At 39.5% G+C, this 27,248-nt stretch overlaps 1 protein-coding gene across 1 annotated transcript; it reads left to right on the top strand.

Moving 5' to 3' along the window:
* The first annotated feature begins 1,266 nt into the window (after positions 1-1,266).
* Positions 1,267-26,216, top strand: peli2 (pellino E3 ubiquitin protein ligase family member 2). Its single transcript, XM_038291417.1, has 6 exons — positions 1,267-1,587; positions 15,627-15,756; positions 19,533-19,634; positions 20,876-21,073; positions 21,218-21,406; positions 22,115-26,216. Exons 1-6 carry the CDS (start codon positions 1,511-1,513, stop codon positions 22,691-22,693), a joined length of 1,275 nt encoding a protein of 424 aa, XP_038147345.1. The 5' UTR covers positions 1,267-1,510; the 3' UTR covers positions 22,694-26,216.
* Positions 26,217-27,248: the final 1,032 nt, after the last annotated feature.

The following is a 27,248-nucleotide window of genomic DNA, read 5'->3' as shown; positions in this document are numbered from 1 at the left end:
TTACTGTAAAAGACAGGAAATATATGTCTTTGTGTATAAAAAATAAAAAAAATTAGATGAATTTTAGACCTAGACTGAATGTATTGTATATCTGAAATAATATTAGGAATTCGTGTTATTTTTCTGAATATCAAAGCTTGTTTATGCCACTGGATGAAAAGAAAAAAAGTTTGTACATCACAATTGAAATAGGTAACTCACAATTTAGATATGATTTTATCATTATGATAGCTCACTTATGAGATAATGTCTCACAATTTTTACTTAGTTATATCATTATAAAGTACTGTCTCATATGTGATGATTATGAGAATTTTTTCTACCTAAATTCAAGTTCAGAGGTGGGATCTTAATGATGATATATGATCTTATGATTTGTAGTAGCCATAGTAAGCCTCTATTTTAATTATAAGAATGTATTTCACAAATGTCTAATAGTATTTTTTATCTATCTTATTACCACCATCTCAGAATTCTGTGATCTAAAGCTGGAGATTCTTCATTAGGTATTTAATAATTGTGTCATATCTTATTTTTATCTAAAAATGACCACTTAACATATCATCTACAGTCAGAAATGTGATGACTTGGTTTTCTTATTATTAGGTGACAGGTTAGTCATAATTATTTAGAAACTCTCTCACTACTATCTCATAATAGTATCTTACACTAAAAGCAGCCGTATCATTATTTATAATGTACCAAATAATAATTATAATGTAGTATGCGTTTATTATATACAGTTCAGTTAAAAATTATGTGATGCTTTCTTATGCAGTTCAGTTGAGTTTATTTATGCACTGCCATTTAATGATAAATGTCATCTCAGGGTATTAGGTTATTTAATTTTTTACAAAGTTTTTACCTAATGTGAATCATGATAGAAATAGCTATTTTTATTACAGTGGCAGAAGTTGCCTTTTATAGTTTAACAAGGTATAACAAATATATCTGTTTATGCATCGTGCCCCTTTAAGAATCCCCAGATTGTAGTCTTTGTTTACATAACAGATGGTTCCACCTATGGATATTGTATAGTGGTTACAATGAAAAACTAAACTCCTTTTTTGGTTCTCTTCATCTTCAAAAGAATAAAAAAATAATAAAATATAAGTAGAAAAGTATTATCATGTCTTAAAATGAGAAGTTGGAGCCAGATGTGGGTAAACTCACAGTAGGAAAAATCCGAGCTGGTGGGAGTCCCCCCCTCTGGAAAGTGGATAAGAAGTGAATGGTACAGTCCGGCCCTGCTCCTCGCTGTTTTTGTATCGGCTGTAGAGCGGACTCAACCGCCAAGTAAGTTACGTTGTGCTGTGGTTAGCTGAGGAAGTTACACAGCACTCTATTTTCTGTTATTTTGTTTCATAGAAAATAGATATATTCTTATGCGGATACACATGTAACATGTAGTGAAGGGGAAACTAGGTGCTTTTATTTCCTTTTCTCTGGAAGAGTACATGTTTATTTTTAGGACACTGTTATTAATGTGTAGCTAACGCAGCCAAGCCTCATGTTTTCGTCAAGCCAAGAGGAGCACTGCGCCCCGTCTAAAGACCCGGTGAAGTACGGGGAGTTGGTGGTACTGGGGTAAGTAAAGCTTTTTGTTTCTTTGTTTAAACCATATTTAGTGGTTTAGAAGATAATTAGAGAGCGAGTGTATGTGTCAAACCTTTCCCCGGATGTCTCACCCCCCCCCCCCCCCCCCCTTTTTTTTTTTTTTTTTTTCTTACGTGACGCTGAATAAGCAGAATTCCGTTTCTGGCTTACTTTTATTTTTTATTCACCCTATAACGGTCGGGTTTAACTCTAACGGTCGGGCTTAGTTTAGAAATTTACGAGCTCACGTTACTCCTGAAAGTAGGCACGTGCGCACTCTGAAATGTGTTCGTGTTCCAGTAGATGATGATGATGATGATGACGTTGATAATGTCTCGCTCTCTGATAACCGGAGGGCGGCTATGAGAACCAAAGCCCACCCAGAAAAGGACAACTTTAGATACACCTCGTTCCCAGCCGGAGCCCTCCTCCTCCTCCCCGCCTTGAAGTTGGGATTCATGGGGCTTGAAGAATTCGGAAGTGGCGGTGGTCCCCACCCCCAGCCCCCAGGCTGCTTCCTTTTCTCCTGCCACAACCCCACCACTGCACTTTGTTCCAACACGCTCTATTTTATTTGATTGTATTCTTCTCCTGCTGTGAGGTTTAAAGATTATCTTATTGTCGCGTTCAATTTTGTTCCCACTTGAATAGGAACAGACTTGGAAGCCAAGCCAGTGAGCTGTAGGTTTAAAACTTCATCTTTATTGTGAAATTGTTAGTCAGACATTTTACTAACATATATTGTGCAAGTTGGGGGAAACGAAGTTACTCTGCATAAGTCATCAATAACAGGACTCAGATCTAATTCTTCATAAACAGAGATAGATTATCACCCCTCATCACTGGAGTTTTCATAAAGTCCCTCCAAAAAGTTTAAAGCAAACAAACTTTGTAATGTAAGCTGGTGGGGACCAGAGGTATCAAGTAACGAAGTAAAAATACTTTGTTACTGTACTTAAGTTCACTTTTTAGGTATATATACTTTCCTCCAATACTTATTTTTCTTCCTACTTCTGACTTCTACTCATTACATTTTTTACAAGTATCTTTACTTTCTATTTTTAAAACAAACATTACTGGTTACTCTGGGCTTCGGTTTAATGTTCATATTTTTTTTTTTACATCATGTGTGCCATCCAATGCAGATCATTGGCACCATCCACATCTAGTGAAAACTAGTGTAATTGGATTAGTCCTATAATGTAAACACTCATTGGTTAGCTAAAATAAATAATCAGAAGCAAGCAGGTGTTCTTCAAACTGTAAAGTGAATTGTCTATGCCATGCTACAATGTCGGATTATGAAAAAGATGTTGAAATGTCTGATAAGTCGGACACAGGCGAGAGTATCGGGTGATGGAGATCGAAAACCAACAAGACGTCGCTCATCTCAAAGAATTTTTCGAAATAGTCAAAAAATTGAGGTTTCTACGACGGAGTATTAGGGCCACACATGAAGAGAAAAAATATTTTTGCCATGACGAGATTAAACTCGACATGTCGACTTTAAACTCGCCATTTCGAGAATAAAGTTGATATATCGTGGCGACTTTAATCTCGACACTCCAAAGTTTGGAGAAAAGAGCAACCGCGCTCCACAGCTGCAGTCTGCGTTTTAAGAGTGAAGGTAGTCTTTGACGTGCTGCAACTGTATAACTGTATAATCATCACAGAAAGTACAATTTGACCAAATCATCTACACAAGACATGTCTGATTCTGGATTCTGTGCATGTATCCTGTGCAGCGGTTGGCTCTCTTGAACTAATTTCAACTTTATTGTCGACACGTCGAGATTAAACTCAACATGACATTTCAACTTTATTCTTGAAATGTTGAGTTTAATGTCGACATGTCGACTTTTAAAGTCGACATGTCGAGTTTAATCTCGTCATGGCAAAAATATTTTTTCTCTTCATGTGTGGCCCTAATACTCCGTCGTAGGTTTCAGTTCATATAGTGGCATCTGGCTGTTTTTTTTTAAAGGTTACTTTATACTTTCATACTTTAAGTAGTTTTTGGAGCTCATACTTTTTCACTTTTACTTGAGTAAAGAGGTCAAGATGATACTTCAACTTTTACCAGTGTTTTTAAACTGCAATAACAAATGTGTGTAATTTTGACACCACTGTAAGTAATCTATAACATATCTAATTCTTCATAAACAGAGCTAGATTATCACCACACCATCAATGATGGATCTTTCATAAAGTTCCTCCAAAAAGTTTAAAACAAGGGTGTAACTTTGTAATGAAAGTTGGTGGGGAAACTAAGGGTTGCGGCTGATGAACCTACAGTTACTCGCCACAAACGCTTTCAATAGGGTTTGTATTTTCCAAAAATGAACTCTAACATATATTTATTGAATGCTTTCCTATTGTTGAGAACACAAACGAACAAAAATATACTGATATTTCTATTTATAGTTAGTTAGACATTCATGTATATAAAAATAGAAGGATGAATAACAGCCGATTCTGTTACCAACAGCCATACATCATGCCTCCCTAATATGGAAACAATTTCAGTTTCATTCATCCATCAATCTATACATAAAAATGTGGATGGATTGATGGATATTTTCCCTTTCAGCTACATCAGTGATTATCATCCTTCAAAGGCAGCAAAATCAAATTTAGAAATTTGTCGTTGAGAGCCAAAGTCTATGTATTGAAATTATTGGTGGGGAGATGTCCGTATCAGTTCTTCAGAAAGTTGCACCTGTGGTTTAAAAGTTTTCATTTCTTTATGTGCCTCTAAAATGTTCAATGTTTATATCAGGCTTCTATAGCCCCTTTTCCACTTAAAGTCCGGGGATGTATTTCTAACTGGGTAAATAAAGGGCATGCCAGATATATCATCTGTGCTTTCTGTTTCACTGCTCAGCCTAATGACACATGGGGAAGATGTTGAAGAAAACAACTACAGCCCAGTGGGTGACAGTAATAAGAAACCAAGGGGTCAAACGACAAAAGCCTGACAGAGAAGACCTTATCTGTTCACAAAACCAGACGGAGAGCTCACAACTGGAGAATGTCATCCTCCTTTTGGTCTATCCTCGGTCACATCAATGTTTGCTTGAATATGAATCTCATGAAAAGCAGATGGAAAAAAACACTCAGTTTTTGACCCAGAATTTCCTTGAAGGAATAATCCAATGGGATAAATAAAGTTGAGGCTAAGTCTAAGGTAAATAAAAGTTGCAGGTTAGCAGAAGATGCTGCAACAAAGAGTCAATCAATCCTCTTTGCTATACTAGTAACCCTGTGCTTCAGCAATCCCGCAGTAACCTGAAGGTCCTACTGAAGAAGACCAGGATCTTTTAGGCGGGAAAGCGTGGACCTGCAGTATTTCAGTCACTTGCGTAAAAAGTAACTGAAAAGCACAACTAACTTAAAATCCATATCAATGGCTGAGCTTGATAATCAGAAATCAGTTAAATTTAATGTTTTGACAACCATTTGTTTTTATTATAAGGCAAAAGTCAAGCAGTTTTATGCATATAGATAAATAGATAGACCAGATGTTTACCCTATATATATTTTTTTGGTCAGTACGAATGAAATAATTTCTATTGGTGAAATGATTGTACTTTCGTCAAATGCTGAAGTTTGCTGAAGTCAGGCTTTAGGAGTAAGATGTGATCATAACATGCATTGGTAGGGAGCATGTGGGTGGGAGGCTGCTGTTGTGTGGGCGCTTTTTTTGTGTTTATGTTGGAGGAATTAAAAAGATACCGTGAGAAAATAACCTTTTGCGGAAATGTTGAAATAACAACTCAAAGCATCATCCAGGAAGTTACAACTTGGTCATGAATTAGTCCTCTACACGGAAAACGACAAAGCTTTTCTCAAAGTAATTTACAGGGTGATGCATGTAAAATAAACCCCCCTCCACAAAAAAAGAAGCCTCTAAAGTTTTCTCTCTTTTTATTCTTATATTTAGCAAAAATAAATGAGTTGCTGCAGAAAATTCAGAGTTAACTTATGTTCCCTGTGTCTCTTTGGGACTTGAAGCAACATATCAGTCATAGAAATAAATTTTTATTTTCAATAAAACCAACAAGGAAACCTGACAGAATAGAAGTTTAAATTTCGATGGAAAAAATGACATTTTAACTTGCGATTGGGATGGTATTTAGCCTGGGTGCCAGTCCGAACTTAGTCCCGCCCACAAGGTTTGAGTTCGGGAAGTTCGGTCTGGCTCTGCTCCATAGTAGCGCGAGTATTAAAGCCCACTGTTAGGCGATCCAATCAAATTGTCAGGGCGGGCTTTATACGATGATGGACAGATGATCAAGAGTAACGTTATCAACCACGTGACCAAAGCGCGCTTGGGTGACAACAATAATGGCTGCCGCTGGAGAGTTTGGGTGAGTAGATTCTGCTATTAGGTCTGTTCTAGAAGATATCGACAGCAAATTAATTTTAAAAGAGGAACAGAGAAACGCGATCAAGTCTCATCTTCTTATTCTAGGCGTGAAACTGCACGCTTTGATTTTTGTGGACAACAACTATGCCTCGCTTAAGATACGTCACGCACTCCGTTGCTCTTATTGGTTGTAGGTCTATCCAATTGAGTGCAGAGGCATTTTTTTCCTGGTTCGTTCAAAACACGCCCCATAATCACAGCTCTGTGGAGCAGTATCAGACTCATATTCTGACTAGAATTGAGTCGGACTACGTCAGGCTAGATGGTATTATGAGAATCCCAAAAACAAAACAAAGAAAATGATTTTTTTTTTTAAAGTTTTTAATGCTAGGGTAATGTTTCACTTAGTTGAACAGTGTAGTGAACTTTCTAATTTTTACACCCAAAGTCCCAGTTTCTTGTAAATACATAGTTGATAAAGATCTCCCCAGTGGTGGTGATGCAATAAAAATCCAAATTTGTTGAATTGTTGATAGGTCATCATATAGTGACCTGTGGATCTTTATAAGCTTTATGGTGCTGCTAGGTAATGACAGCTTTTAGCACTGTTACCAACATAGCTTATATCTGCGTCTTTATGACTTTTAAAAAAACATATTGTAGTGTATAATTTAGTTTTTAAGACACTAGTGGCTCGTTTTTATGGAGTGCAGGCTGACAGGATTAGGGGTATGAGAGGCATGCGGGAAAGGACCACAGGTCGGATTCGAACCCGGGTTGCCCGCGTCGAGGACTAAAGGCCAATGTATGATTCTGACGCATAGCCTCTGTGTCCCCCAAGAGGTTCAGCAACTCCTGACTACAGGTCAGATGGTCGCAGACCTCAAGCAGAAGTGCGCAGACAAAAAGCAGCTGTGATTGGTCCTTGGTATGCCTTTCCGGCTGTCTGTGTGGTCGTCCTTCTCGATTTGTTGCCGGGGCGCGCCATTTTTAAAAACAGAGGAACTAGGGCTGAAACGATTCATCGAGTAACTGGATTACAAAAAATCCTCGAGGAAATTTATCTGCCTCGAAGCTTCGCAAAATTTATTGTATTGTAATAAGCAATGCTGTTAAATACGCAGCACACTGGTCTAGCCGGAGGGTTTTTGTGTTGCACAACGCTACCACTTCCGTTAGCGCCTGGAGCGCTTGTGCTAAGTTTGTAGCTATGGAGGGAACCGGAGAATGCTCAGAAGGAGAACCCCGAAAGCGACAAAAAATGTCAAAGGTTTGGGAACATTTTAGGCTAAACAGAAAGGACAACACAGCGCAATGCATCCACTGCAAAGCAGAATTGGCGTACCACAACAGCACGACATCAATGTTGCAGCATCTGAAGAGAAAACACCCGCTGCATGCATCCAACTCGTACACGGTTGCCAACAGGTAACGTTTATGTTCTCTTTGCTAACTACGTTGTGTGATAATCTGCCATGTTATAGATGTAAATTGAGGCACATTATTTTGCTAACGTTACATCTAAACATAGCGGTTACTTAACTGGGTGTAGTGTAAATTGTATGTGAGGGTGGAACTGAGAGAAATTATGCAGGACTTAAGATTTGCCAATAGTTTATTTTATAAATTTTTTTTATCCGATTACTCGATTAATCGTAAGAATAATCGATAGATTACTCGATTACTAAAATATTCGTTTACAACAGCCCTAAGAGGAACAACTACAATGGACAACTACTACGAAAGGTTAATCTGTCTTTTTGCCAACTTCATTAACAGAACCTGGTGTTTAGCAACTCTAGATCCATCACTGTGACCGTGATATCTTGCAGATGCGCCATTGTTGTTTTTGAAGAAACTTAAACACTCCTGCTGGCGCCACCAAAGTTCTCACGACCATCTGCCGAAGTTCTCGTGTGTTCTCGATTAGGCACACCCTTTCGCTTTGGCAGGAAACTGTTATGCTTCCCTAAAAATTCCAGACCGACAGTGCAGAAGCATACCAGCAAAAGGGGTTCATGACCAGACCCAAGCAAAATTTGATGTGTGCGGTTGCAGAAGTCTAATCTCCTTAATGCCTCCATACATGGGTCGTGTGCGGTAACCACTGCGCCACCAAAGCACGCCCCAACCCGATTGTAGTTTGAGTAAATTTGGGACGTCCTCTGAAAATTTTACTAAGAACGAATACGTTTTTTTTTCAATTGAAACTACTGAAGTAACCCTGAATGTTTTTCATGAAAAGGTTAAATACTCCAAAGCAGCGAAGCAGGGATTCCTGTGTAAAACATTGCAAGGGAATCAGTTCTTAATAATTAACCCAAGTAGATTGTCTTATTAGAAGCTGCTTCTTGTTTCAGATCTATCAAATCTTTCAAGCGTCAATCTAGATGGGTGGAAAGTTAGCATTAATGCAAAGCAGCAGCTGTATTTTAATGAACTGTTAAGAGGAAAGTACTAGAAAAGCAATTCTGGACAATCAGCCTTCAACATCTCCAGTCCTCTGCCAGGCACAGTGTCATTAGTGATTAGACTTTGGTCAGTTTTTCCACTCATCTGAAAGTTTTAAATAAATAATTAACAGTAACAGCAGCCTGTCCTGTTGAAATCTCACGTTTTCAGCAGTTGAAGCAAACTGCTGTGAAGTTATAGACTGGGAAGTAGAGTGGGTGGCTTTGTCCTTCTCCTCCAGGCTGTCCATTCAACAGCCATCCTGCTTATTGTAAAGGACAAAAAGCAGCGGTGACTGGTTATCACCCCGGGCTGAGCGTGTGGCGTGTCTAACACCGCAACTTTTGTCCCCCCCCTCATCAAGACACATATGTGAATCAGATGTGACGGGTGCATAATTGCTGTGGTGACATCACATCCCCCCATTGATAAAGCTGATGGTAGAAAAGATAGCTGTCAGCATGGAACAAAGCTTGTTTTAGTTGCAGTTTCCCTCGGTGGCTTTTTGTCACGGCTGCAGCGGCTCTTATTACTTGCATGGCTGCCCTCCATCTCTGCCACTCTGCTGAGGTGGGATTGGCTCGGTGCTGGTCTGTGTACGGAGGAAGGGGGGAGCTCTGGGTGGGATGGGTATCCTGGAAATGAAAGGATGGATTGATCAGGAGACGGTCTTTGCTTTTCCTCGGCTTCCTCTGTTCATTGTGGCTCAGAGACTGGGGCCCATTGAGTCAACTTTCTACATTTTAGCCATGAAGAAGTGCTCAGTAAAAGGAAGCCAGCCTGGTTTTGTTACTGAGTTCCACTTATTGTTGATACATAATACATTCTGCAGAAGCTTGTTTCAGAAAACAAAGATGTCTTTTAGTGTTGTACTCTGTAACTAAAAGGTTATGTTTAATTTTGTACCTTCTTTGACCCTTAGAAATGGGCCTCTATTCTCTCTTTGGAACAAATCTGCACACAGTGCCTTGATATCAAACACATAGGTCTCGGTTTAATCCATTCACTGAGAAGCCCTCGCATACAACCTGGCCCCTTCACGAAAAATGATTTATTCACAAGATCTAAATATTGGCTCTGCCATGAAGTGGCAACAAGTACCATCATGTGTTGGTAATGGGTCCTGTACAGGTGCTGGTCATAAAATTAGAATATCATGAAAAAGTAGATTGATTTCAGTAATTCCATTTAAAAAGTGAAACATGTATATTATATTCATACATTACATACAAACTCATATATTTCAGATGTTTATTTTGTTTAATTTTGATGATTACAAATGACAACAAATGAAAATCTCAAATTCATCATATCAGAAAATTAGAATATTACTGAAGACCAATAAAAACAAAGGATTTATAGAAATGTTTGCCAACTGAAAAGTATGAACATGAAAAGTATGAGCATGTACAGCACTCGGTATTTAGTTGGGCCTCCTTTGGCCTGTATTACTGCAGCAATGCGGCGTGGCATGGAGTCGATCAGTCTGTGGCACTGCTCAGGTGTTATGATAGCCCAGGTTGCTCTAATAGTGGCTTTTAGCTCTTCTGAATTGTTGGGTCTGGTGTATTGCATCTTCTTCTTCACAATACCCCATAGATTTTCTATGGGGTTAAGGTCAGGAGAGTTTGCTGGCCAATTAAGAACAGGGATACCATGGTCCTTCAACCAGGTACTGGTAGCTTTGGCACTGTGTGCAGGTGCCAAGTCCTGTTGGAAAATGAAATCTGCATCTCCAAAAAGTTGGTCAGCTGCAGGAAGCATGAAGTGCTCTAAAACTTCCTGGTATGTGGCTGCGTTGACCCTGGACCTCAGAAAACACAATGGACCAACACCAGCAGATGACATGGCACCCCAAACCATCACTGACTGTGGAAACTTTACACTGGACTTCAAGCAACGTGGATGAAGTGCCTCTCTTCTTTTCCTCCAGACTCTGGGACCTTGATTTCCAAAGGAAATGCAAAATTTACTTTCATCAGAGAACATGACTTTGGACCACTCACCAGCAGTCCAGTCCTGTTTCTCTTTAGCCCAGGCAAGACGCTTCTGACGCTGTCTGTGGTTCAAGAGTGGCTTGACACAAGGAATGCGACAGCAGAAACCCATGTCTTTCATACGTCTGTGTGTGGTGGTTCTTGAAGCACTCACTCCAGCTGCAGTCCACTCTTTGTGAATCTCCCCCACATTTTTGAAGGGGTTTTGTTTCACAATCCTCTCCAGGGTGCGGTTATCTCTCTTGCTTGTACACTTTTTTCGACCACATCTTTTCCTTCCCTTCGCCTCTCTATTAATGTGCTTGGACACTGAGCTCTGTGAACAGCCAGCCTCTTTAGCGATGACCTTTTGTGTCTTGCCCTCCTTGTGCAAGGTGTCGATGGTCGTCTTTTGGACAACTGTCAAGTCAGCAGTCTTCCCCATGATTGTGTAGCCTATAGAACTAGACTGAAAGACCATTTAAAGGCTTTTGCAGGTGGTTTGAGTTAATTAGCTGATTAGAGTGTGGCACCAGGGGCCATCAATTTTGAACCTTTTCACAATATTCTAATTTTCTGATATGATGAATTTGAGATTTTCATTTGTTGTCATTTGTAATCATCAAAATTAAACAAAATAAACATCTGAAATATATGAGTTTGTATGTAATGTATGAATATAATATACAAGTTTCACTTTTTAAATGGAATTACTGAAATCAATCTACTTTTTCATGATATTCTAATTTTATGACCAGCACCTGTATGTCACAGTGGAGGAGTTTTACAAACTCATCTCAGAAAATAGGAGTGGAAAGTCATCTTTAAGGTCATCATCATTTGGTTTTACGTGCAGGCTTTGATAAGGCCGCTCCAAGATGCTTAGAGGCAGCCTGACCCTACATCACAACGCCAGTTGACTTCAGTATAAGGTCCTAACTGAACGCCAGACTTTCTCCATCAGAATTTCCTGCTAGAAAGCAGGTTTGTATTTCCAGAAAACCGCAGAGGTCCGGTAGCAGAAAAGCAACACCAGATCATCTCACCAGTTGTTATTAAAAGCACAGATAAAAAAAAAAAAAGTCCCTTTATCTGACCAGTCCATAGAATGGTTTCCCAAGAGTCTGTTGGTTCTTTTAAGTTTTTTTTTTTTTTGTTTAATTCTCTACTTAGAATAGAATACAATTCAACTTTATTGTCATTACGCTGTTACAAGTACAAAGCAACAAAATGTAGTTTGCATCTATCCAGAAGCTAAACAGGATATAAATATTTATTTTACATGTCAGATTATGTAACTGTTGACTTTAAATGGTATATATAAGCAAATAGTAATTGTAAGAGGCCATAAAATAAATAAATAAATAAGAAAACGGTATACAGATTATACAGGCAAATTAGGATATAGATTATATGTATATATATATATATATATATATATATATATATATATATATATATATATATATATATATATATATATATATATATATATATATATATATATATATATATATATATATATATATATATATTATAGTGGGGTTATAATACAGGATAATTAATGAACGATAATAACAGATTTTGGATACTTTTCTTAACTCTTTTCACATTAACCTTTCCCATTAGGAAATTAAATGATTATCTGAAAGCTACATTTTGCGTTAAGATCGTTTTTTTCTGATAGTAATGTTTGTTTGATGACCTAAAATGCATGTGACATGTAATACGTTTTGGGGGAAAACACTATTTTGACAGAGTTGTCTTTTCTTCCTGTTCTATAAGCAGTACACTTTGACATTAGCACAAGGGGTGGGAGTTGCTTTTGGCTCCCCAACCTATTCCCAGAGGATATACAATATGCCATGGCCTTCTAATCCCTGCTGCTAAATATTGGGAGGTAAATCCACTGTCTGCCTGGTACAAGTCAAAAGGGAACATGATCACAATCAGTTTGTACAACTGTCCTATCTAATGTGACATCAGCAGCTCCTAGACGATTCAACATTGTTCTGCACTGTGGTGATGAAACAATTACAATTTTTCAGATATTTTACTACAGACTTGTAGCTGATGTTCGTCATTACCATTCATCCTGTTGAGAAAGCTGAGCTCTACGTCATCTGAATGCATGAGTAGTCAGCCAGTACTGAGTTTACCTCTGAACAATGCAGGCCCTGTTGACCTTTATATAGGCGGGGGTATAATACTGTTTCAAAACTATTGTGTGAATCTATGAAGCTTTAATGCAGGCTGGCTACCCCAGTAAATAATCTGAATGTCCCCTAGTATGAGGTAAGGTTAGGGTTAGATAGCTTGAGGTACTTCCTTTTATTTAAACCTTTTCAGGTTATTTAAGTTATAATGATGCTATCTTTGACATTTTAAACAAACAAAAGTAAAGAAGAAAGAAAGAATGAATAAAAGCTTCATTTATTAGTTTTTAAGTTCTTACTTTGAAGAATGTTATCAATCTTTCTGCTCTGCATGTCGTAGAGTGGAGGTCTTCAACAGGGGGTCCGTGACCCCTAGGGGTTCCAAGGAGGTACTGCATGGGGGTCGCAAAAGTTTTGGTTTCAAGCTGGGCACCAATTCATTCACAACAGCTATCCCATCAACCCGGAATCCGAATCAGAAATACTTTAATAATCCAAGGGAAAAATTACTTTTGTTACATTACTCCATATGTGATAAAGTGACTATAGGACCAGTTTGATATAACACAATTTCATAAATATATATATAATAGGGGGGTCCCCGCTCCATCTCGCCATCAGTTTGGGGGTCCTTGGCCAGGAAAACGTTAAAGACCCCTGTCGTGCATTAAAACAACAGGCAGCCATTTGATGGTTTATTTTTTGGGCTGTTTAACTGAGACTAAGGTCGTAAACAGTTATAGTTTTAAAGCCATGCTATCTTGCAAATAGTGATGCATATCTCTCTAGTTTTCACAGCAGCAGGTTTGGGTAGCGGCGGATTACTCTGTTTTTTATACAGCAGGAAAAAACTCTTTAAAAATATATTTAAAAAAGGACTTTATACAACTTGTTATACTGGGTTTATATTATATTGGATTTACTTTGCAACAACAGGAAGTTTAAAATCAAAATATTCTGTACAATAACTCCTAAAACCTGCTATTGAATTCAGCAGTTCTGTACTTTTCTTTCACTCTTAATATCGAAACAAAGGAAGAATATATTGGAATTATATAGTAATTACAATAGGGTGTGGAATAAACTTAAGGAATATTCAGAATTCCATGTTTGTTAGCATTTTCATGTCATGAATGCACATTTAGCCTACCAATAGAATATTCACCGTGCTTTATGGAATCTCATTGCTCTTGCCTTCCACACCTGAATTCTTTTCTTTTTTAGTATGAAAAATGGTGAATTGTAATGTAAAAAATGTGTTTCTGTGAGGAATCACATTCCACACACCGTTCTTTCCAGGAAATATTTGGCAAATGTAAGTAATAATAATAATAATAATGAATTTTATTTATCATGCACTTTACATTTGATTTCAAATCTCAAAGTGCTACAAAACAAGTTTAAAAGACCATAACATTAAAAACAGAGTAAAAAGACAGTCATTAAAATCAATACATTAAAAGGCATACGTAGCCTATTAAAAAAAATCTAAAATCAACAATTGTAGGAATTTCTAAAAATGAAAGTTTTTAGTCCTTTCTTAAAACAATCCACCGTCTGTGGGGCCCTAAGGTGGTCTGGGAGGGCATTCCACAGACGGGGAGCTGCGGCTTCGAAGGCCCTGTCGCCCATTGTTTTTAGCCGTGTCCTGGGTGGGGCCAGACGGTGCTGTTGGCCTGACCGGGTCCGGGAAGAGGTGTGTGGTGTGAGCAGTTCAGTGAGATACATGGGGGCCGCACCGTGCACACAGTGATGGGTGTGCAGAAGAATCTTGTACTCTATACGGGCGTGAATGGGCAGCCAGTGTAAAGTGTGAAGGATGGGAGTGATGTGCTGGTGTTTCCTCACCCTCATCAGGACCCTGGCAGCGCTGTTCTGTACATACTGGAGCTTCTGAAGGCTCCTGCCAGAGATCCCGACGAGGAGAGCGTTGCAGTAATCCAGCCTGGAGGAGACGAAGGCGTGGACGAGCTTCTCTGCAGCAGGGAGGGATAGGGAGGGACGGAGTTTAGAGATATTACGGAGGTGAAAGAAGGACGTTTTGCAGATGATAAGTAAAAATAAAGAAACAAGCAATAAAACTGCATTAGAGGTTTTCCACAGAATCCGCCTTCCTGGCTCTCCCTGGGTGGCTTGTCTTACAGGCCAGCTTTGTGGACAGTCCTGACTGCGACCATGTGTTTCCCCTCCCGGCCAGCCGTGTGGAGACACAGGACAGGTGGACTGGCTTAGGAGGGAGGTGAGGGAGGAGGCTATGGAGATTCTGCTGCCTTTATTTTACAACAAAAAGGTAGAAGAGTCAGATTATCCTGTGGCTCATTGAACCTCTTCCCTCAGAGGAGTTGCTATGCAAAGCTGAGGCGTTGGGTGTAGATATGTCTGCTGGACAGTGTGGCTGTTAAACACTCTGTGGTTACATTTGAGGGTGTGAGCAGAAGGTCTGTGTGTTGGATGGGAGTAAATCATGGGGTGGCCCAGCTGTAGGAACCAGCTGGTGGACAGAAAGTGGATCAGTCCCACCGGAAAGGGCTCCTCCATTCATGAGGAGGAGTTTGGGTGAGGTTCCTCACTCCGGACAGAATCTAGTTTGAAGGTATCAGGAAGCGCTGAGATATTAGTTGTTTTTTTTCCCTCAAAGCTATCAAAATCCGATTTCTTTTGCTTTCTGTGTTATAAGATAAAATTGCGCTCCGTTTGCCGCCCAGTCTGTGTATTTTCCAGTGTTTTCCTGCTGGTATCTGCAGCTTAGAGTCCCAGCTCAGTGAAATCACCAGCAGCAGAGTGCATTATGTAATAAGAGACATTATCCAAGGTGACGCTTAGATTACTAATATGGTGCATTAGATTGCCAGTGATGTAACACGCGGAAAAGCTCCTTTTCAAAGCACGCAAATGTCTCTAAATCTCCATGTGTACTTTTTTATATGATTACAAGAATTTTGCCTGTAAATCTCATTACACACATCTCTTTGGATCAACAAAAAACCCCCCTGCCTTTTTATCTAGAGAGAAAAAAAATAACTGAACGCTGTCCTTTTCTCCACCCAACCCTAACCCCCACCCCTCCCTCTGTGACAGGTACAATGGCTCTCTGCCCAATGGAGATCGGGGTAGACGGAAAAGCAGATTTGCGCTTTTTAAGAGGACCAAAGCCAACGGTGTTAAGCCGAGCAGTGTGCACATCCTCAACACACCCCAGGATAGCAAGGTACACTACAAAGGATGAATTGCCAGTTTAATGAACACTCTCTCTATGCAACTGAATAAATGGGTGTTTATTTTCTTATGAATTTGTAAACTATCTCCTCATGTGAGGAATGTAGTAAATTAAAGATGGAGTTAAAGGGAAGGCAAGTTCTTTAGCAGCAGGTTTCCTGATATCTGTCCCTCATGGAACACATATGTACGTTGCTGTTGGCACTGACTATTGTGTTGACATTTCCAGTTCAATAACCATAGTTCCTAGTGGGCCTCATCGCTTCTCTTCACACCAGAGAGCCAGTATAACGTGTTTCCCTTCCCACATTCCTCTTCTCAGTTCCAGAGCCAAGCCGTTAAACAGGGAGCTGCTTTTCTCTGCTGTTATTCAGACGTTTGTTCTCGGTTTAGCCCTCCGACCAAAGGCTCTCAGGTTCAGGTTTCTGTCACCTGGTGTAACATGACTCCTGATATCTGCTAAGAGGGTCTTTTTCTGTGAAAAAGGACTTTTCACAACAGAAACTGAGCATTATTTCATTCCAGGATGAGCTGAATGTTGGCTAACAATGGCTTTGTCTTTTATGAGCTTTTCCACCTTCTGTTCTCTGCCAGCCTCAAAACTCAGTCTATTTCGGATCTTAAAGGATAGATCAACATAAAGTAGTGCGTGGCAGTAAAGTAGGAAGATTGCATTTATGTTCAGCTCCTTTACTCTAACTCCCCTAAATTAAATTAAGTGCAATTATTAGCCACTAACATTGTAAATATAAATTTTCTGTATAAATACGACGTCTCTGCATTCGGCTCCATACATCTTCCCCTGAACTTTGACCAGCTTCCCTTTTTCTGATAAAAAACATTGCTGCCACCGCCGCATCATGCTTTTCATCTTGTCTGTCTGCCATTAAATGTATCGATTTCAAAATAAAAAGCAGCTGATTCTTCACCTAAAGTGGGAATTTTCTGCAGCTCCTCTTGAGACACCGCGGCCTGTTGGTGATTTATGAACAATGCTTTCCACAGCTGTTCATTTAGGTGAAGAGCTGCGGTGGCCGTCCTCTTTCTGTTTTCAAACTGACCAGTAATTTGATACTTCCAATATTTGGAAACTGATTTTGATTGTGTTTGTTCACTGATGAGGACTTTAAAGAACAGCTGGATTTTTGCTGAGAATAAATTACAAACAGACGATCTCTATTTCCCAGTTAGGTGACTTTTAAAAGTGGTTGTTTACACTGTAAATCTATAAAAAAAACACATCAAACATGCTTAATTTTCCTCCCTTGTCCACATGATGTACTACTTTGTACTGGTGGTGCTCTTAAAGTCTCAGTAAAATGCACTAGAAAGTGTGAAAAAAAGTTGAAATAGTGTAACTGTACTGCACTTTTGGCACTGGGTGAAAGCCTTATTTTTCATAAATCAGTGCTGCTTTGTTTGTGGCTTTAAAATAAGCGGTTGCAGGAGTTTTCAGTACGCAAACCGCTGCAGGGTTCTTCCTCTTTTACCTCTGTTCCTCTTTGCCACCTTGTTACCAAGCCTGGGATTATTAGTCTGGGCGAAACGGAGGATGTTGTTGCAGACGGCCAGCCCCCCTCCACTCCCAGCTGCACATCCAGTCAGAAATAACCATCTGTGAGAGACAAACAAGGTGCCGAGCCAATGCAGTGTTTAAATTAATCAAAGGCTGAAGGAGTCAGATGAAAGAAGCCATGGTTTTCTCCTTTTTTTGGAGCAGCCTGCCGGCCCACTCGCTCTCCCTAACGGTGCAGCCTACGAACAAACTGAGAGCGCCTGGTGGCTGAAAGGGAACGCTCACATGTCTGTGTACGCTGTGGTGTTCATGACAGATAATGAGAACCTCCCATGATGCCAGCCTTCAGTTTATTTTGACTCTGGTCGGGGAACACGGTTATTTTTATGTCTTTCTGTTTTGCGTGTGTGCTGAACAGGTGGGGCAGCATTTGTTTGTGGGGGTGATGACATTTGCCCTCCCGTCTGTTTCTGAAGTTACAGCAGAGCGTGGCAGCTCTGGTGACCCACTTTCTCTTTGCTTTTGGCACGTGACAAAATAGGGGGGGCTGTTTTGGAAATGGAATTTCCTGATAAGAGCGGGACGATGGTGGCATGTGTCTAAGTGTTGACGAGAACCTCCCCTCCCCTCAGCTTGCTGACTGGTTGGCTCACTGAAGGCCAGTGGGCAGTTTATGGTCACCGTCATGGGAGTATGACTTTACAGGCTTTTCTCTGTTCCTGTTCCAGGAATATTCTACCACACTGTGCAGTTCTAGGTAATGCAATAAAAAAAGCTAAATACTGCTGCAGTTTTATCTGTAGAAATAAAAAACAGGATGAAATTGTTCACAACTCCAACTTAGGACGTGATCTGTTCGATGAATGCTGTGTGTCTGGAGTTTTTTCTATTTCCTCATTGTAAACCTAGCATCTATCAATGGAGTGATTAAGTAATACTTGTTTTTTTCCTGCATGGTTCCCGTACATGAGTGCTGATGGTGTCAAGGCCTCAAACAAGAACAACTTTGACACAATAAATCACGTTTTTGTCACAGAGCCTGGCAAAAGTATTCATACCCCATGAAACATTTCCCATTTTGTCACATTGAAAACCACAAACCAGAGGGTTGCATAGGTTTTACATTGAAAATAAAAAAATGCTTTGCATGATAGAAGTTAGGAAATCAATAAATAGAGTCCGGCTGTGTGTAATTTAATCTCAGTATAAATCCAGTTGTTGTAAGAAGGCTTTGGAGATTATTATAGGAGCATTTATGAACAAATAGCGTCATGCAAACCAGGAAACCAGACTGGGAAGAAGGACTGGGCGATAAATCCATTATGTTGTTGATTTAAATGTACTATCTATGGAATTATTTTTTTTTTTTTTTGAAAACTAAGAATATATTTTACTCATGCACTCCTTGGGCTTTTAAGGTTCAGAGTCACATCAGCGTTCAGTTTCTTTTCTCCGAAGTATAATTAAAACTGTTAATTGAATAATACCACTAGCTGTACAGCTAAAGGATCAATGGCAGGGCCTGCCAAACTGAAAATAAATTCTATAATTTGTACTTTTTATTAAACTACGTAAATTAAAAAAAGATTTTGTATTGAAAAAAAATCTGAGATTGTATTAAGGCGGCGTATTGCGCAGCTAACTCTGTGAGTTTAAAAAAAATATATATATCTGAAATCCTGGTTAATTGCATTTAAATGTGAGTTTTTAACATAAAAGAAAAGGTTTAAGGGATGTTAAAATTCGGGGTATTTATAGAGGTTTCCTGTGCAGTTTAAAGTATTTGGAATTTGATTTTAGTTTTGTTTAAAAGCTAAGAGTTGAATAAAAACATATTGTATTTCCAGACTTCATATCCAGCCCTGCTGCCTAAATGTCATATCCTGTTATATCCTCTCTTAGTTCCTTCCTTCTTTGTCTCCTTTAGTCCTTTTTCTTTATTTCCTTCCTTCCTTATTTCCTTCCTAGCCTTTCCTTCTATCTTTACATTTGATGTCCTTCCTTTCTACCTCCCTGCCTCTTAGGCATTAGGGTTCCTTCTTTGTATGTCCTTCCCTCCTCTTTCCTCCTATGTCTGTCCTTGCCTTCCTTCCTACCTTAGATTTTCCTTCCTGCTAACATAAATTAACACCAAATGTTGTGTTTTACATTAGAAAACAAACAAAATTCTGCTAAAGCTGATTCTAGGAAAGTGTTGAACCTTTACATGTGAGGTGACTCTTGCACGGCAGTGATGTGTGGTCTCATTTCAGGCTGTGAACTGTAAAGGCCAACACAGCATCTCCTACACACTGTCCAGGCACCAGACGGTGGTGGTGGAGTACAGCCATGACAAAGACACAGACATGTTTCAGGTAAACGCCCTGTTTAATTACGCAGCTGTTAGTAAAGGAGGCTGGAATTAAATCTTAGATGTACACTTCGGCTGGTCCTCAGGTTTCATTCTAACATTTTGAGAACTTTTTTTTCTTTTAACAAATTGCCGTAATACAGTTCAATATTATTTAAAACATGTTGCTTAATGTGCGTTGTGATGCAGCAAATGGGATTGAATTCATTTGAAAGCCACATTAAAGTTGTAAATAATAATGTCTATATTTTAAATCATAATTGTAAACCGAAGAAAGAGGAAGAACTGCACAAAAAAAAGGATTTTAGGACATTTACAGAGAAAAAAAACACTGATGGTGAAATAAATGGGGAACTGCTTATTTCTTCCTCAGCACCAGTCTGATGCAATGCTAAAAGCTAAGTTTAAAGACGTATCCCACCCCCACCCATTACTAAAAATATAATTATCTTGTTGTGAAATGTGTGTTTAAGGCAGCATTTGAAGATTTTCCAGCATTTAAAAAAACACATCATGAAAATAGCAGAAAGTTAGATGGTTTAGAGTATTTTTTAATGAACAGATGCTAATTTTCAACCTGGCAACAGCAGCATGTTTAAAAACAGAGCCCGAACAGGAACATGAAAAGGTCAGTTAGCAACAGGTCAGTAACAGACTGGTTATAAAAAGAGCATCTGTGAGAGGTTGGGTGGGACTCACTGCATGGATCGTTGATATAAACACCATGTTTTCTGTCCCGACAGCGATCTCCTTTGCTAAAAGGATTGTGGTAACATCCTATCACTTTGCTCGCTCTTCTCTTATAAGCAGATTTGTATAGATCACCATTAGTAGAAATGTAACTCTCTGTAGCTCTTCCTGAGTGACCTCCTGTGTATTGGTCTTTAGTGACAAAGTGGAATATAAAGACAAACTGAGGATTTTTTGATTGCAGTTAAAATCCTGAATAAAGTGAGAATGGTGAAAACATTTAGTTTTTCTTTCTGCTTAAATAGGCCTGCTTTCCTTTCAAATGTAGTGAAAAAAGACATGATGCAACACAGTAGTAAAAGTGCCTCTGGGCGAGCGCTTTTTAACATCAAGCAGACACTGAGCTTTCAAAAACAATACATTTTTCCGTTTCATCATGTCCAGTGTTTTTCTGTTATTTTAGCCTTTATAAACCTACATTTTGAAGTGGTTAACAGTTCTGTTATGAGGAGCGTAATGACTTGAATCAAAAGATTTGAATGGCTTGCTCTGCAGATTGGACGCTCCACTGAAAACCCCATCGACTTTGTGGTTACTGACACTGTAGCAGGAGGCCAGGATGGAGAGGACACTCAGATCACACAGAGCACCATCTCCCGCTTCGCCTGCAGGGTTGTCTGCGAACGAAACCCTCCCTACACGGCTCGCATCTATGCAGCAGGATTTGACTCCTCCAAAAACATCTTTCTGGGGGTAATCACTCGTTCCTGTTAATGAGTACTTTATTTTATAATATTTATTTTATCTTTTAGTTTTTTCCACTTGTAGATCAGTTCATGAGACAAAAGTATCTTTTTTCTATGCAGTGTAAATAATAAAATAGCATTTCTGCAACAGGAAAAAGCAGCGAAATGGAAGAACCCTGATGGTCACATGGACGGGCTGACAACCAATGGGGTGCTTGTGATGCATCCTAAAGGGGGCTTCATGGAAGAGTCCAAGCCTGGCGTCTGGAGAGAAATCTCCGTTTGTGGAGATGTTTACACTTTGAGAGAGACCCGCTCAGCACAGACCCCAGGGAAACTGGTATGTAGATTTAAATTAAGGAAAGCTGTATAGATGTGCTCAGGCCGATAAAGATGGTCTATTTTAATCACACTACATCCAAAAATCTCAATGCATTTATTGGTATTTTATATGTTAGACCAACAGAAAGTAGAACTAATGGGTTGGGGAGTGTCTAGTGGTTAGGGCAGTGTGCCTGTGCTCTGAGAAGGTTGCAAGTACCTGGTAGGATCGCCACAGCCTCTAATCTGGGTCCCTGGGCAACACCCATAACCCCACATTGCTCCCTCGGCGACGCACAATGGCAGCCCACTGCTTCTTAAGGGGATGCAGTGGGATTTAAATGCAGAGAGTTAATTTCTCGTGTGAGATCAAGTTTTCTTTTTTTATCTATTTTTTAAATGGTAGATACCCCACAACCTGAGCTCGGTTTGCTCTAAAGGTTGGATTTTGTAGCTCAGATTGCATGTTTAATGTATTTGTTTTAATAGAATGTAGGAAAATAAGCCTTTACTAATGTCCGGAACCCCTTTCAGTCCTAACAGAATATGTTTCTAAACCTATCCAGGTCCTTTTTTTTAATAATGTGAATTTCTAATTTTCTTTTTCATTTCACAATGATGTTGGTCTGTTACATGAATTACGAGTTGAATAGACTGAGGTTTGTGGTTGCATGTGAAAAAGATGAATGGAAAATGTTTAAATAAAAACAAATGTCTCTTTTTGCAGGTGGAGAATGAGAGTAACATCCTGCAGGACGGCTCTCTGGTGGATCTGTGTGGAGCCACTTTGCTGTGGCGCACTGCAGAGGGGCTCTTTCACACTCCCACCCAAAAGCACCTGGAGGCTCTGAGGCAGGAGATCAACGCAGCCCGGCCTCAGTGCCCAGTGGGTCTCAACACGCTCGCCTTTCCAAGCATGCAGCGCAGTCGGGCCCTCTCCTCTCTGGAGGAGAAGCAGCCGTGGGTCTACCTGGCGTGCGGCCACGTCCACGGCTATCACAACTGGGGCCATCGCTCCGAGCGGGAGCCCAACACCCAGCGAGAATGTCCCATGTGCCGGGTGGTGGGACCCTATGTCCCACTCTGGCTGGGCTGCGAGCCCGCCTTTTATGTGGACACGGGGGCGCCCACTCACGCCTTTGTTCCCTGTGGACACGTGTGTTCAGAGAAGTCGGTAAAGTACTGGTCTGAGATCCCTCTGCCCCACGGCACCCACGCCTTCCACGCCGCCTGCCCCTTCTGTGCCACCCAGCTCAGCCCGTCTCAGGGCTGGTCAAAGCTCATCTTCCAAGGTCCCGTGGACTGAGCTGTGGATCTCTGCTGCATGAACATTCGCAGAAACTGATCAGATGAACCCGCGCTTTCTGGATCGGAATAAGCCTGCTTGGCCGTCTACTGTGGATCTATCACAGATTGTTCAGGAGCTTTTTGGATGAAATACCAGAGATCACTGTGCAGACAACCAAGTCTCTCCCAGCAGGCTGTTTACACCACATTACCATCAGATCGCTGTTAAAGTGAGGCTCACCAATGAATGACTCATTGCTCCCTTATTGATTATACCAGATTGGGCCTTTTGGGAAAGAGAAACAGCTGTTTAGTTTTTGATGTGCCGATGATGAAGCTTTTACAGAGCTAGACAGCAGGGCTGTTGGCTGGGAGAATCTTTAGGCTTAATGCCCCCCCCCAAATCAAAATCATCAGTCTCAGTGTCTTCCATTCCCCAAACAAACTCTCACAGAGGTGGAGGAGATTTTTGTTGTACGGAGATGAAATCCAGTGCCTGAGATCCCGATAAAAAGTGGGAATATTTTTAATAGTAATTGAAATAATAGATATATATATTTTGTGGAAGGTAAAGAAAGAGATAACAACCCAGGTGTGTTTTAGTACACTGTGGCTGTTTGAAATGTTTTGTAACCCAAATGTTAATATATTTTTCTCCTTCATATATAACGTGTGAGAATGAGAGCGTGGGTGATTCAATGTGTGTGTGTGGGGGGGTGTTTATGTGGCCCTGCATTATTTAAGCCCAACCGCTTCTTATGATCTCACATACCAAACCCCTAACGGAGACGTGACAGGAATCGGGAGAAGGTCGCCGGGCTTCAGAATGACGGTGCGGGAATGAACCCACTGCTGGGGCTCTAATTATATGACCTGCTTTCTCAGCTAGCTTCAGGTTCGCTCACAGTCAAATGGGACGTTTCGGCTTCACAGCTGACACCTACACCCGCCGATCAGGTTTGCACCGCTGTTAGCTTTATCCTGTGTGGGGTCTGATCCAAGGACGTTGGCGGTTAAATCCTGGGCGCGTTCTGAGCAGCATTGTTAGGTTAAAAAGTGATGAACAGCCACATGTTTTCTGTCAACATCCACAACTACTTACCACTGACAGGTTAAGTTTAACCAGGTCTTATTCTGAACGCTGGTGGAGAGTTTCTACACAGGCTAAAGGAATGTAGAAATATTTAATTAGCGTTCAGAATTTTCCACATCAGGAGAGACAGAAAAAAATATAAGCAAGTCCTCGACTTACCGGGAAATTATAATGTGACTTTTTAAGAACTTTCTCAAACAAAATGCGAGATATGTTGAAACTTAAAAACAAACAAGATGTGTAAAAACGGTATTAGAACCCAAAACTTTTTTTATTTGGAGCTTCCAGAGTTTATAAGTTAACTATCTACTTATTTTGTGAGCTAAAACTTATTTCTTACCACAAACTGGCATAAGTGTAAAATACTTTAATACTTTAGTGTAAAAACTATTTTTTTATTTCAAACTATTAAACAATGGAATGGTGAGATAATTAAAGTATAATAGTGACTATATAAATGAGCTTCAAGAGTTATCTTGAGATGTTTTAAATTAAATCGTGACCAAAATCTTACACAGCAGTGATCTCAGTGTATAATTCTCTGATCTTTAATAATAAAATAAATTGATGCATTAAATTGGGATAAAAAATGAAACAGTTACACCAATGAAAAACTTATGACCTACTGTGACAATCAAACCATTATCAAAGCAAAATAATCTCTAATCCTCACTATAGATGTTATAGCAAGCACATATTATCTTTGTTCGGTCTAATAAAATGGTTATCAGTGAAATTTTAGATTTATTTCTTGTCATCGTGAGAAACGAAGCTAAAATCTTGTTAATTTAAGATAAAGACGATAAACTGTTGACTGTGGTCAGCTCAAGGTCATGTTACTTTGTCGTTTAAAAAAAAACCTGATACTACCACTTTAGAAATAAAGTCCCATATTCTCGTTATCCTGAGATGTTACAAAAATTGAGAAATTGGGTCTCATCCAGATATCATTGGACAATTGCACAGTTAGAAGGAAAAAGTAATTTTATAATCATTTTAACTTGAGAAATTGAAATTGTTAGCTAAATAAGATGAACTCATCTGGAGGAACTAAGATAACTGAGCAGCAAAAGCCCAATTATCCTGCCTTAAAGCCATTATTTTAACTCTTATGTAGACGTAATGCAGCTTATCACAATATACTCAAGAAATTTAAATCTTGAGAAAATTAGATAATGAAATTTGAACTTACATAGGTTCTAACAAAAAGCTCAAGCTCCTACTATTTGGTTTCAAGATTTCAAGGTTAAGATCTCATTAAATGGTGTTGACCAAACAAAGAACTGTTTTTCTCATGGCGACATCATGAAATGTTAAGGACAGGAACAGCTGCAGATTTCCTTATCAATTCAGTATATAAACAAAACCATCCTGTGGTCTTTTTTAACTCAATATAAATAGTAAATAACTTAAAATAAGCTTAAGGTTATATCTTAATATAACGACAGGAAACATAAGGTATCACTGCAAACAAATCTAAGAGCTTGTGTCAAAAAGTGTAATAAGAAACTTGCTTAGACAATGTTACAAACTTTTGGGTTTATAAAATGGTTATGTCTAGTTGTTTTTATATTTAAATGCCTCAACATAAAGATACTAAACCTCTATCAGTGCAAAAGAAAAAAAAAAGATCCTTATATGAACAAGTTAACCCAGCAATCTGTCAGGATCTATAAATTATGACAGAATGGTGGGTGATCTTAATTCATTTGAGATGTTTCAAAATCTGGAGAATTTTAAAATGGAAAATGTGGAGGAACCATGTCTGTTGGGGGTCATTGATTTTATCACAGTCTGTCACATTTAGTGAACTACATTGTGCTCAGATCAGCTAAACTGTCCAGAACAAAAATAGCAGAACTGAAAGCGATGACTGGGAGAACTGGCTTACACTCTTCCAATGTGTGAAAATCTGCTTGTTTATCAAAAGCAAGAGCATTAAAAGAACTGAATTATATTGAATACAATCCACTCAGGTATCACTGAAACTAAAAAAAAAATCCCACCATGAGTAGGGTCTCTTACGCTATACGTGACAAATGTGAGTCTAGTCATTTTTACATTTTATTTGCGATGTTTCCTCATCTAATTACGCAGCATTACTCAGCTTTCATACCACTAAGAAATCTCTTTTCTGTGTCTATATTATGTATCTGCCATGCAGGGTGATGCACTAAGCCAGGAACTATAGTAGCATTCCTCTAACAGTTTTAAGCTCAAACACTGTGCCCATTGCTAGAGACCGTATTCTGTAACAGCTGCAGCGTAGCCGCCTCAAACATTCCTCCTTGGTAAACATGGGTGGGGCTTGCAGTTTCTCCCAAGGGCTCCTTCTATGAAATTTGTATTTTTCTTCCCCCCAGCAGGAACTCTGTACACAAGCCATGGAACACACTGAAGCTCCTGAGGCCTCCTTTGCAGAAAATAAAGATATTTTTTAAATAAAAAACAGCAGTGACTTGGAGCTTTTTTTTTTCTTTGACTGTCAGTTTGTGTTTTAAACTTGCGGTTAATAGTGAGGGGCTGCAGGGAGTTTGATCCACTGATTTAAAGGGCTGTTTGCATTTGAAGATTTGTTGGTTTTTGCCTTTGAACTCCAGATGTCTGTGCCTTGTTCACTCAGCCAACACAGCAGTAATGTTTAATCATAGTTACACATGTGTTTCATCATGCATCTATGTGAGCATTGTACCCACTATCTTGGTTGCAAGCCCTGGCTTTACATGTCGATAGCTCTATCAGGATATTTTACCACAGATAAGCTAGACAATTTTCATGAAGTTTGTTGTCTTTCTATTTAATTTTTTTTCCTATTTTGTAAGAATCTTTTCTCCTTGGTGCGCATTTCTCTCAGGGGCCACAAGAGGGCACTGTTTCCTCAACAATAGAGCTGCTGGCGCTGCGCCCTGAGGCATCCAACAGCCAAAGAAAAGAGATCAAAGTTTTTTTATGTGTTTGCATAAATCCATCACAAATACATTAGAAATAAGAGAAACTGCACACGACTAAAGGAAATCCTGCAAATAATCAACTAAAGGAGATGCATGTCAGCTGTGTATTTAAAGCTATTACAGATGATTTTTTTACATTCTAGATGCTTTTTACACTTAATTTAATTATAGAGTGCTTTCATACCCTTTTTATCTCCTATCATATTCCCATGAAATACCAGATGCATACATACAGCGTTAAGCCATGTTTTCCCTTTATTTTTTTCAAATCCCTTAAAGAGAAAAACACTAGATGCTGACAATGCCATTTCCAATCATTCCTATTTGACTCCATCTCCCCTATAATAAGGACACATGAAAGCGATTTAAATACACTGCATGTCAGTTTGGCGCAGGCAGAGGACTGAAGCTGTGCTGTGGCATGCGTCTTGATTAACATTTCTCCAGCAGATGGGAAATGGGTTCACATGTCTGCACACTTGCCTGTTTTGCTGAATGACAGAAGAGACAGCGAAGGTGACAGCATGCTA

The sequence above is a fragment of the Cyprinodon tularosa genome, unplaced genomic scaffold (assembly GCF_016077235.1).
Source record: "Cyprinodon tularosa strain WSP-4 unplaced genomic scaffold, ASM1607723v1 ctg3, whole genome shotgun sequence".
Classification (NCBI taxonomy): Eukaryota; Metazoa; Chordata; class Actinopteri; order Cyprinodontiformes; family Cyprinodontidae; genus Cyprinodon; species Cyprinodon tularosa.
This window is presented reverse-complemented; position numbering and strand designations above follow the sequence as displayed.